Genomic DNA, 13,217 nt, shown 5'->3' with positions numbered 1-13,217 from the left:
GGAAAATAGTCTAGACAGGAACCAATCCAAAGAAAAGTCGATAATACAGAAGCACTTGAGAACAGTAAAGCGCCAATAAACATTTTCATTGACAACAGTAAAACCAAGAAGAGGAAAAAATCGTCGAACATCACGAAAGAAATACATTAAACAAAAATTTGCGAAGATGTTGACTGCTCCAACAACCCTTTGACTTCGGATAATAAAAAAATGTTATTTTTTTGGAGAAATGATTTTTCAGCACGTTTATTTTTTTCACTTTGAGAACTCTTTAAAATTTTTTTTCTTTAAATTATGGAAATTTATTTTAGCAAGATTTTTGAGAGATATTGAATAAAATCAGCGGATGAATTTTGAAAAATTGTGCTTCCTAAAACCAATTTTAATCTGATTTATTTCTTAAGAGTTTTTTTTTGCTAAAAGAAAATTGTGCTCTATTTCTCTCAATCTTTTTTTTCTTTTCAAAAAAGCTCTCTCTCTCTCTTCGGGGATGGGATAAAGATCACTTATAAAAAAAACACCAGTAATATTGCAAAATATTTGCGTGAAGTAATTTCAGAAGGTGATATAAAAACCTGATACTTTCTCTTTTACAAAAAAAAATACAGAATTGTGCCTCTCATTGCACTTTGCAAATTTTGAGGACAAAAAAAAATATTGATCAAGAAAACATTTACACATCCTATTTTTTTATATAAAGACCTAAAACAATAATCTCACATTTTATGCCTTACTTTTGCAAACTGTCTTATGCGTGTGTCTTTGAGATAAAGATCTTTCATAAAGTCTCTCTTTTTTCATGTCCTTTAACTGAAAAACCACCCCCCTTCAAAGAGAAGCATGCAATTTTATGAAGGGATTCTTGATTTTTTTTGTTGTTGGCTGCCTTTCTGCCAAACAATTTTTTTTCTCCTGTCCTTCCTCTTCCCTCTTGCTACTCATATGCACTCAGCGATTACACCTCTTATTTAATCTGGGATGATGCCTTCTTCTGCGTCTGGACAAATTCACGGAAAGCCAATTGAATTTCCAAGTCCATCTCAGGCTCAGCGTCAGCCAGTTCATCACCGTCATTGCTGAAAGAAAAAGGTGAGGAGATCCTTAGTGCATCTAGGATTTGAAACAATTGACCGAAAAATGGACAATTTGGAACTAAAGATGAGAGATATTATACAGCAATTTGGAATCAAATTTTTGAAAAATTGCAAACTTTTTATTTAACCCTTTAAGGACGATTAGAACACCGGTGTCCCATAAAGAAAATATTTTTTTCCTGACTACCTAAAGTTATTTTTTTCCCTATAATGCCCTAGTAATGCCCTAGACACACTTCCGACTTAAGCCGAGAGACGACTTAGTGGAAAATGATGGAAATGAAGTTTAACCATTATTTCGAATATAATTACGCTGAGCCGTCTCTCGGCTAATCCTCATGTCTGTAAAGATCCTAAGAATTGGCTTCAGCTTTGAAGGCCACCTGCCGGGGACAAGATGTAAATGAACTGACAGATGATAGTGGAACATAGACCAGAATCTCCTCTATAAATTTTGCCTAAAAACTTGATCTTATCAGATGTTCGGTAGCTGAGATAATTCAATTTATTTATTATGGAACATGTTTTCTGACCACACAGCGGGCATTTCGTCCATGTGACGAACTACATCAACATAAAAGAATTATATTCTTTTAAACCTTATTTTTAATAACGTAGTCGAGTAAAAGCCGTCATATCAGTACCTGCATACTTTCGCAGCGTTATTATGGGAAAAAATCTTTTTTTTTTTACACTAAAACAATAAAATCAGGCAGATGGCATAAGTGTAAAATTAGGCAGATGGCGTAAGTGTGCCAAATTTCGGCATAGTTGCATGCAAGCGCCAAAGTCTCAAGTTTGAAATGTAATATTTTAAATACAAATTGATTTTTTTCATTCCTTCTACTTAAGAAGTGTTGCTTGGAACCTTGTAAACAGTTTATCTTCTTTATTTACTTCAAAATCATTCTTAATAATTTTTAAATGAACAAAAATGTAGACAAAGCTTTGGTGCCCTATTTCGGCCACCTTCATTCTCATAGTTCCTTGCCCTTCGAGAATTCTTCCAATATCTTTTTCACGTCATCTCGTTTGTCGAATCTACATTTTTTGTTATTCTTTTGCATTGTATAATCTCTAGAGTACGCAAAATCTAAATATTCATGGAAATTCGAGGAACAAAAAAGGTGGTCGGAATTGGAAGCTGGCAGGTATTTGGGACACTTACCCTAGATATAAATGTCCTCTACAATTATGCCCCGAAATAATCAATAAAATCCGTTGAGCAAGGGTCGAGATAATTGAGTTTAGGTTATATGAAAATTGGTTTTTCAAATGTGGCGCATCTGGTGTTAGTCCCACAAAGTTCAAATGTTCCAGAAAGTGATAGCATTTATGTAGCATTTTGTGATATCTTTCGTTTAAGCCCTCACTCATTAAAATCGGTCAAATAGAACTAGAGATATGATTTTTTGAATTTCATGGACTTTGACTCCCCATATCTCGGGTTCTATTGTAACTACAGCAAACCCACGCCACTTTTTGGAAACTTCATAGACTGGCCTAGACTACAACATCCTAAAATTTGATAAACTTGCATAAGGCAAATGGCGTTTTTGAGAAAAATGAATTTGAATTTTTGAACTGTTATTGCAAGTGCTAATCAAGAGGAATCCACAAATAAAAATTTAGGTCAAAATGATAAAACCGGAGATATAGGCTCAGCCTACTCTTTATAGGGGCACTCAATGCGTCAAGTGGTAGTTCAAGAAAACTAGTTCAAAACTAGTTAAAAAAAATGCGGTTTTCAAAACGGCAGAAAGAAGAGTGAGCAGTAGGGGTCCTTATACTAATTTCTAATTTTCAAAAGGTTATATAACCTTTGCCGAAAACTGTAATCCGCTATGTAACTGTAGGAGGAGTGAGCTGATGCCACATTAGCACCATTACACCTATTAACAGAGACCCTTGCGAATTAAAATCAAATTGCGACTCAGTTCGATTTCCCGGTTATATGTACAAATTCTAAAATAAATAAAAAACACTCAATCTGCATGTTCACACCCGGAATTTGATTCTCCGGAAGTGTCTCTGCTAAGAAGGTAATATAAAAATGTATGAAATATTACAATAGGTAAAAGGGGTAAAAGAAGCTATTGAAAGAGTTACTTAGTGATTAATTTGGGTAAATACAATAGGGGAGGAATATTAAGAGCCTTTTTATTTTTATTTTTCCCACAACAAAGTGAAGACTAACATAATTAACATCCAATACACTTCGAAATTAGAACAGCGACACCTCACGAATAATGGCGCTGTTCCAATGATAAATGAACATGTTTTTTTAGCACTTTACTGTTCTCAAGTGTTTCTGCATTATCGACTTTTCTTAGTGTTGCTTCCTGTCTCAACTGTTTTCCGTAGTCCTGGCCGTGTTCTAAGCTCGCCAGTCGTGACAGGAACCAATAGAGAAAAGTCGATAATGCAGAAACACTTGAGAACAGTAGTGATGAAAAAAATGTTCATTTTTAATTGGAATTACTGTAGAACCCCGCTATAGGCCATCGCTCTATAGTCCACAATTTATCGACCGTTGATTTCAAAATACTGATTTTAAGTTAGGTTATGTTTTTTAGTACGTGACAGGCAATGTTGTCATAATTATTTTAATATTTTTGGCAAACTTCATTGAGTAGTTGTGATAATTGTGATCCATAATGAAGAGAGCGAGGACAAGTACCACAATCGCAAAAAAAGTGGAAGCCGTCGAGCAATTTCAACAATTTCAATACTAAAAGTCGTTGATAATTTTAAAAAATGATATGGACTATAGTGCGACCCAAGTGTCAAATCTGGAACCAAATATGGCCTATAGCGAGGCTCTACTGTATTATGAAACAAGAACAAAAAATCATTTCTTTGCCTTTGTTCAACAACCTGTTTTAGTACATTCCTAAATTTTAGTACATACTACCCAAGACACTTTCTCGCTTGGGACAAATTTCACTTCACCCTGACAGATTTTTGTAATACAGTATACTCTCGCTCAATCGGTCCAAAAAATTTGTTGACAATTTTCCCGTTTCATTTTGAAGCAAATTTCCTCAAATTTGCTGTAATTCCCCTTATTTTATCGTGATTTTTTATAATTGAACGCTTTTTGTGTAATTTACAATGACTTTGATGCCCGAATCTCACGATAATTTCGATGACATTTTGCGCCATATTCCCGATTGAGAGAGAGTCTAGGGTAAATTAAGCCAATTCAAAACCTGCTCCAAATGGAAATTTTTCGCTACTCCAAATGGAAACGTCATTGTTTTCAAGATAAATACAGTACTAAATTATTATATTTATATATTTTCTCTACCACAGTTTCATTATTTAGTAAATTTTGCTCCAAATAAAGCGGAAATCCATTCATATTAACAAATTTTTAATTTGTTAATTTCTCAGAAATATTAACCGTGTATCTTTTCACCATCGGATTTTTCATCGATCGACCATGTTTTCAAATGAAAAACACAATGAGGTGACTGTTGTTTATTCGTTTTGTTTAACATTTATGTTATATTTCTGGCTAATTTTAGTCAAATTAAGTGCTAATCTTTATTGTTAACGGTACGTGAAGTTTTCAAATAAAATAATTACTTATTTCGTGAACAAAAAGACTTTTCTGAAGTGTCTGCAAATGCTTCAATAGGAAACCCCGGAAATATGATTTTTTTTTGGAGAGATTTTCTTATTGTTTTAGATGGGAAAGGTGAAAAGACCAGGAATAAGAACAAATCCTGCACTCAGGAGGAACTCAACAAGGTTTTGGAAGCCTTTCGTCGCGGTTTCACTTATACTGTTTGTCTCCAATTAGAAACATTCCCTCGTCTCCATTTGGATTAATTTGTTTCCAATTGCAGCATTTTACGCTCGCGTATTTTCCTTGTATTTAAGAAGTTTTCAAATTATATCTAAAGAATTTTCACTAAACAATAACATTCTAGAAGAGTCAAGGAGCAAATTTATGTAATTCTCTTCAGAAAAAAATATGAACTTAATGTGTTGAATCTTCTGTCAAAGTTAAAGCGTCTGAAAATGGTTTTGAATTAGGACATTTACCCTACTGTATCTATTTTAACTTAGGTAGAAATTGCGTAAGAATAAAAATAATAATGCATCTTTATAATTAATTTTGGTAAAATGGTAATAGGATATGACAAGCTAATTTAAAGGTTCGAATGTATCAAGCAGATGTTCTAATGGAAATATTTTGGAACGAATAAGAACATCACTCCCATTCCACTGTCTAAATATAGCTCGGTCAATCTTTCAATGGAAATTGTTAAAGATTTTTTTTCTCAAGGAAGAATTGGAAAAATTTTGTTTTCTTGGAAAGAAAAATCAATAATAATAAAAATATATTTTCTTATGCGGAGAATTTGATTGAATTTTAAAGATGGCCTTAGTCACGGGTAACACGTGATTTAAGAATCATGCTCCCATGCACAATATCGTCCACCCTCTGCCTTCACGTGACCAGAATAGAAAGAATATTGTACTTACTCGAGATATTCCTCAAAATTGTTGTTATTGGGATACGATGCTGATGCCTGGGCGGAGAGGAAGGAACTCTCCTCCTCCGTGAGAACTTGGCCATCGGGTCCGTAGAAGACGGGTGAATCGTTGCAGTCATAGTGATTAACCTCCTGAATTGGTGCCACAGCTGTAAAAATTTCAAGATTTAACCCAAAAATTCTTCCTGCAAATGCGAAAAATACCCACCAATTGGTGCAGTACGTCCCCACCGGTTGGCCTTGAGATCCAGCACAGAACGAATGAGTCGCCCCGTCGAGACGTCCACGGATGTTTCAAGCTGAGCCAGCGTATTGACAATTCCCACCAGAAGAACGCCACAGTCAATCTCCAGCTCGTACCCGCAGAGCTTTTTTTTTAATAAAATAAAATTAATACAGCGCCTCTGGTGGTGGTTTTACAAACATCACTATAGTTCTAAAGAATTTTAAGTCATTCAAAGACCTTTAATTTTTGCTTATAAATATTTAAATTGGTTCAGTAGAATTGGTGCTACGGTCATAAAAGTATCAAAAAATAGCAAAATCGAGTTTGCCTAGATTACGGCGCAAAGGAAAAATAAGACGAAATAATAAAATACACGGTCAGAAAATCAAATTAGGATGAATCCGAAAAAAATTAAAAGGGATAAGGAGTCTGAAAATGTAATAAAAGCATCTGCACTAACCTTGAGAGACTGGCAGACACACTTGACATTCTCTGGCCCCTGTTTGTTAAGCAGGAGAGCCATGGAGCTGACGATGCACTCGCCTATCTCGCCGATGCGCGCTCCATCATTCTGCATCTGGATGTACAACTCAGCGAGGAAGAGCGTCGTACCACGCACTATGTGCTGCTCATTGAGCATGAAGCGCTCCATCTCCATCTTATGGTGGTTCATCTTGAGGCACAGCATTGTGCGAAACACATTGCTCTGCTGCAGGCTCAGGCTATCCAACAACTGACATAGGCGAGCGCCCATGTAGCGAAAATTGGACTCATTGATGCTGTGATCGAAGATCAATTCTACGGCATTGCTCATCACAAAGCGACTGCCCATCAAATCCGCAAACATCTCCTTGATCTCAACCTACAGCACGGAAAGTCACAATAATGCATAATGCTGCTGGATCAGAGACATTTGGCACTTTTACAAGTTATTTTTGCCAAAATTTTATTTTAAAACCAAACTCTAATGAATTAAAAGGGGTGGCAAAGTGTCCCAGGCTTTGCGAAATGCTCGAACTCGTGACTTAGTTACCGGTTCTCAACCGATTTGAATCGATTCATAAATCTCTCAAAAGATCCCCCAAAATAGTTTTAAAAGTAATAGGATTGATTTTCAGATAAAAAATTTTTATCGGTTATGAACCGATTCATTACCGATTCAAAACCAATTGGAACCGGTTCAGTTTTATAGGAAATTCCAAGACCTTTCCAACGACCCCAAACATGACCCCATTTGCTTGATAAATGCGCACTCTAGTCTCTTTTTAACTTTTGACCTTGAAAAACCGTTATTAGGAATGATTCAACGGTATTTTCGTACCAGGACGAAATGTTCGCCTGGGTAATCTCTAAAACATATCCAAAAATGAAAAAAATCGTACGACGCATTTTCGAGCAATCCCAAAAAACATGATTTTGGTGGGGAAGGGGATGGGTGGGGGGAAATTGAGGGGCATGTTAACGATCCTTGGGTCGACTTATAGGGGGATCCCCCTTAGGTCTCAAGTCGCTATCTCTAATCGTTTGGCCTCTAGAGCTGATGACAGCCGGACGGACAGACGGACAAACAGCGTAACGAAAAGTGATCTCCGGGGGGCGGAAGGTGGAAATTTGGGGGAGGGGGGGGGTGAAAAAATCGAGGGATTATATACCGCTCTCTCCGTAGAGTTCGAACAGTAAAAAATATAGTTTTTATAATTCATCGTTAAAACTCTTTTCTGTGTAATTTTAATTACACAATTTTTACGGATTAACGGATAAAAAATAATTACGGCTCTATAACCGCTTAAAACTAATTCGCACTTGTCACAGATTTCAAGACCTTTCTAACGAACCTAAGCTTGTCCAAATCGTTTGAGAAATAAGTTCTTTAGAGTATTTTTTCTTTCAACCTTGAAAAAAAAGCGTAATAGGGGAGATCGGGGCAGCATTAGCCACGTATAGTATTAGATAGTGGTATCTTATAGTTTGCCTTCGAAGGAATATTGAGGAAACCACGTCGGTTGTCTCAGCAACAGTGCTAACTGGATTTTTGCGATTTTCAGGTTTTTGCATATTCTGATATTACTGAATTTTCTCTATTAAACTACGTTATTTAAAAAGTTTGGAATTTTCTCTATACAGAGATATTTTTCCGTGAAAATGTTCTAACTGTACTATAGTCACAAAAATTTATCAGCAACTGCGCTATCTACCAATTTTTCTGCAGTTAGCATATAAATACACTGAAAAAAGGCCCATTTTTTTATATTAGCAACTGTTCTATTTGCAGTTTGTCACTTCTATCCATCACGACTCTCCATCTCAACAAGGTAAACGTTTTCGATTTGTGATTGAGTTTTTCGCGATTGTTGTGCAGGTGAAAGCAAATTAGTGATTTCGGAATTGTAAGTTTTCGTTTTATTTGTTTCTTTGTAAAAATGCTTATTTAAATTAGGATTTAAATAAGCATTTTTAGATTTTGACACTTATAGATCACGAAAATCATGTGCGCCAAAAATCGATTTTCGTGGACGTCCCGTCGTCCGTCAGTCGTATAACCACTTCTGGAGAGAGAACGGAAAGAGATATCGACAAGCGGTTTTCGGCAAAGGTTAAATGTCGGTGGGTGGCTAGAAATAGGTGATGTCAGATCCACCCTCCCACACCCCCTTCCACCATTTTGGAATACCCCAAAATATTGTTTTTTTCAATAACTCAGCCCCTATGGCATCGAACGGTCTCAAATTTTGGTATGTTATAGCTGGGCCTAAGAGCTTTCGATCGATACCAAACTTAAGCCCCCGACCCCCCTGACCCGAGCTATAAGGGTCCAAAATAAAATTTTCAAATGGTCATATCTTCGCTTCTAATTATCGGAATTCGAAAAATTTTCGTATTTTGGAAAGCTCTCAAGGAGTACTACAACCTTTATGACACCCTAATTTCATCCGATTTATTCGAAGGTCCGATGAATCGAAAAATCGATTTTCGATTAATCGATCTCGAATATTTCGAAAACTAGACAATGCTTTTTCTTTAAATTTTAGTATGTTGTAGCTGAGGTCGAGACCTTTCGAACGGTGGGTCGCACTCCCCCTCGATATTCCCTGACCCGAGCTATAACCAAAAATGTCATGACCGGATTGCATTTTTTGGTGTTTCTGAAGCGATTTTGACAAAATTTTAGTATATTTTATATCTGGCATCAAGATCTTTCTAATAATGGGTCTAATCCGTCTCTACCCCAACCCACTGTACCCCGACCCTTACTATACCCATATGGACCGGACTCACTTATGTTTATTAACCGATTTCAATGAACTTTTTTTTTCTTTTATTGGCCTTCCCCATTCAGAGTATTTAAAATAGAAAATGACCAGTGATAAGCCCAGATAAGCTTATGGTAGCTGAGATTCTTTATAGGTGACCTCGGAATGCGTGCAATTCGGGGTGCTTGCAACTCGGAATGCGTGAAAATTCGATTGTGAGTTGATTTTTTGGGGTAAAGAATCGCGTCGAGCCAATTTCATCCATTTCGACTGCCGAGAACAGTTTACTCGACGCGATTCTTTACCCCCAAAATTCAACTCACAATCGAATTTTCACGCATTCCGAGTTGCAAGCACCCCGAGTTGCACACATTTCGAGGTTGCCTGTAAAGAATCTCAGCTACCATAAGCTTATCTGGGCTTATTACTGTTTTTCTACTTAATTTGACATTAATAAGTGTAACAAGCTTCTCTCGAGGAGCATATTTATAAAAAAAAATTTATTAGTTAATAAAATGTCAGGTTCTGTGCATAGGAACACTTATTAATTTGAAATTAAGCTTGTAACGCTTTAAAGATGATTGGAACACCGGTGTCCCATAAAGAAAATAAGTTTTCCTGACTACCTAAAGTTATTTTTTTTAATGTTTATACATAACTCCAAAGTAGAAGATTAAGTGAATATAGGATATTTTTTGAAAGTTTCCAGATATTTGCTATAAAGTAAATATTTAAGCTTAAAAATGACGTATTTTTAAATTCTAATATTGAAAAATTATTTTTATTATTTTTTATACTTACAATTTTTTTAAAGCAAAACCGTTTTGGAAAAAGAAACTACAATACTCAAACATAATATTTTTCATTAGAGTGAAAATGATTATTCATTGGTATAGTCAGAAAAATTACTTAAATTTTTAGGCTACTTTTGTCCCTAGCTCGTAGAGGTAAAAAATGCACCGAATCAGACTCTGTTGGATAGTTCAATAAGTTCAATAGTTCATTCAGATATAAGATGTTTCAATGTTTCATTAATTTTGTTTATCGGTTAAATTTTTATTGTTGATTTTCGGTCAGTAAAAAGTGTCTCATCGTTAAAGGGTTAATAGCCATTTTAACCCTTTAACGACGAGACACTTTTTACGGACTGAAAATCAACAATAAAAATTAAACTGAGAAACATAATCAATGATAAGTCTTACATCTAACCTTGGAAAGTACAACAGTCTGATTCGGTGTATTTTGTGCCTCTATGAATGATAGGGACAAAAATAGCCCAAAAATTGAAGTAATTTTTCTGGCAATATCAATGAATAATGTTTTTCGCTTTAATGAAAAATATTACGTATGAGTATTCTAGTTTTTATTGCCAAAAGGGTTTTGCTTAAAAAAAATTAGAAGTACAAAAAATAAATAAAATCAATTATGAATTTGAGAATTTAAAAATTCGCCATTTTTGAGCTTAAATATTTACTACATAGCAAATAACTAGAGACTTTCAAAAAATATTCTAGATTCCTTCAACCTTCTACTTTACAATTATGTACAGATATAAGAAAAAAATTAACTTTAGGTAGTCAGGAAAAATTATTTTATTTATGGGACACCGGCGTTCTAATCGTCCTTAAAGGGTTAATAAGTAACTTATTTATAAATAAGTAAGCTGGTTACTGTGCATAGGTTTTCTTATTTATTAACGAATTAATAAATCAACTGGTTACTGCGCATACCCCCTATATCAAAACTATTTCAACCATTTCAACGAATTGGAATAAACGAAAATGCTAAAGGTAAAACAGTGGTCTTTTCGGAGTTGATTCTATTACTTTGGCCGCCACTATATCAAAATCGCAAAAATGAAGTTACGATAAATGCTAATTTAACTGACGATGATGCGAATAGGATTTTTCTGATTTGAACACGCTATAAATTTGGGAATAATTGACTTTCCGGTATAATGCTTACAAGAAAGATGAAGGATGTTAAGAATCCGAAAAGCGGAAAAAACGAATTTTGCAAAAAATCGACTTATTCGACTTTTATTCTGACAAGTCGATATTCTCACACTCCGATATATGCAGGTTTCCGGAAACAAACGACAATATAGTCTTGAATTCTTTATAAACTTTGCTCATTTTTCCACTAGTTTCATTTAGTTAATGAATAAATCTTATTGTTTTCAAAAGACAAAAACTAGCATTGAAAAATTCATGTAGTTCCTATGATTGATTAATAAAAATATCACTACAGTAGATTCAATCAAAGCACGCGTGGGAGTGAACAATTTTTAGAAGAAAGTTGAAAGGGTTTCAATGAAGATATAAGGGTGATAGAAGGATTCCAAATGGACTTTTGTGGACTAACCTGAACCTCCTCGTACATTCCGGGCTGATCGGTGAGTTGCTTGATGATGTGGGAGAGCATATCGAGGGCGCCAGTTTCTTCATGGGGTGGATTCTCATGGACAGGCCCACCCCCACCCTCAAAGTTATTCTGCACACCCTGTGCCTCGTGCACCGCATGTGGCACATGATGCTGCATGATAGGCTGATGCCGTGTGGAATTGAGTCGATCCTGCACCGTGGCCCGTTGCATCTGCTGAGCCAGTTGCATCTCGGTGTACAGCCCAATAGGGTGGTTCATATGCTGCTGCTGCTGGTGCCGCATAAAAGCTAACTGCTGCTGCTGCTGCATATGCATATAGGGATGATTGATCGCCGATGCAGGAAATTGCCGTCCCGATGCCGATGGGATCTGCTGGGGTGGCGGATGGTGGAAGTTCTGTCCATGATGCTGCTGCGGATGATAGGCATGCGCCATGTGAGGATGGTGTGAATGGTGTTGTCCGGGACCCTGATGGCGATGCCCAACATCATTTGCCATTTTATTTTTTGGAATGAACTCCTTCGCTTCGGCCGACAGGGCAACACTTCGGCCCGGAGGATGATGAACTGCTGACAAAATCACAGAAAAAAAAAACAAATCTTACACTCCCAGCACAAAGTTGAAAAAAATTTCAAAGATGAACAAAAAAAAGCAAGATTCAGTGCCGTTATTTGCAACTCAGGTGAGATTGAGAGAAAAAGGTGTCACAAACACATCCACACCAGAGACAATCCACTTTCTTTTTGCAGAAAAATCACTTCTTTCTCTCAAATGTTTTTCTTGCAGAGCTCTCTCGCCTCAACCTTTGAGGTTAGGTTTGACCGTCAGTCTGGGGCGAACAAAAACACACGCATCTCACCCCAAATTTCCCCAAAATTAACATGCAAAAAGCATTCCTAGGGATCTTATCACCTCTCATGTTGTCCGGATGGGGTGTATTTTGCTGCCGCAGGGGGTCAAAATGCCCATCAAATGACTTTGAATTGCGTTGATTCATCCCAAACCACTCTCCGGCACTTTATCACCCACACGAGACACACTATCACAGTCCGCGTGTACAGATGACCTCAATGTGGTACTCCTCCAGCACCCCAAAACACTTTAAAACACAAATTGGGGCTCTGGGGGGACTTTTTGTGCAATTTTTCTTGCCACTGCCACGAGAAGGTCTCTTTGTCGACTTTGGGACAGACACGGCGCCATTTAATCGACTAAAATGGAGCATTCGATGACTTTTTTCAAATGTACCGTTGCCGTTAGCAACCCCATCTCCAGGAAGCGCCAAAAGAAAGTCATAGGCTAGCGACCTAGCCCCATAGCAAAAGAAAGCGGAATAGGAATAACAAGTGAAAAATTCCTTGGGATTTTTCCACTATTTTCCTTAAAAAAAAATCCATAGGAATTTTCCATAATACGTTCCAAGGAAAATTAATGGATTTTATGCTGGATTTTTTATATAGAATACGTCAGCTTATCGCAGGTGAGATTCTTTATGTTAAAAATAACTCTCATTCAGGGGTTTTCTGAATTTTCAAATAAATACTCATATATAGACTCAGCCTGATCTGCCGGATCCTCCAGAATAGAGGTGTGCAAGAACCGTTTGAAACCGAACAAACGTCAAACGAAACTAGTATGTCAATGATCAAAACCAAACGCTATCTAAACAAACTTATTTTGACGTTTATTCGGTTTTAACGGTTCTTGCACACCTCTGCTCCAGAATATTTATTGATTTAGCCTGTAAAATTTG

General features: G+C 36.4%; 1 protein-coding gene across 2 annotated transcripts; it reads right to left on the bottom strand.

The window, feature by feature from the left end:
• Positions 1–216: 216 nt before the first annotated feature.
• LOC129803027 (polyadenylate-binding protein-interacting protein 1) lies at positions 217–12,675 on the bottom strand. 2 transcript variants are annotated; one of them, XM_055849337.1, is made up of 6 exons: positions 12,377–12,675; positions 11,444–12,033; positions 6,289–6,690; positions 5,811–5,970; positions 5,592–5,751; positions 217–1,076 (listed from the first exon to the last, which is right to left on the bottom strand). In XM_055849337.1, exons 1-6 carry the CDS (start codon positions 12,459–12,461, stop codon positions 965–967), a joined length of 1,509 nt encoding a protein of 502 aa, XP_055705312.1. In that variant the 5' UTR covers positions 12,462–12,675; the 3' UTR covers positions 217–964. The 2 variants fall into 2 exon arrangements, with proteins under 2 accessions (XP_055705312.1, XP_055705313.1); XM_055849338.1 differs by having other exon boundaries at positions 11,444–12,030.
• Between the last annotated feature and the right edge of the window lie 542 nt (positions 12,676–13,217).

Source organism: Phlebotomus papatasi, chromosome 2 (genome assembly GCF_024763615.1).
Source record: "Phlebotomus papatasi isolate M1 chromosome 2, Ppap_2.1, whole genome shotgun sequence".
Lineage (NCBI taxonomy): Eukaryota > Metazoa > Arthropoda > Insecta > Diptera > Psychodidae > Phlebotomus > Phlebotomus papatasi.
Note: the sequence above shows the minus strand (reverse complement) of the source record. Positions and strands in the feature narration are given on the sequence as shown.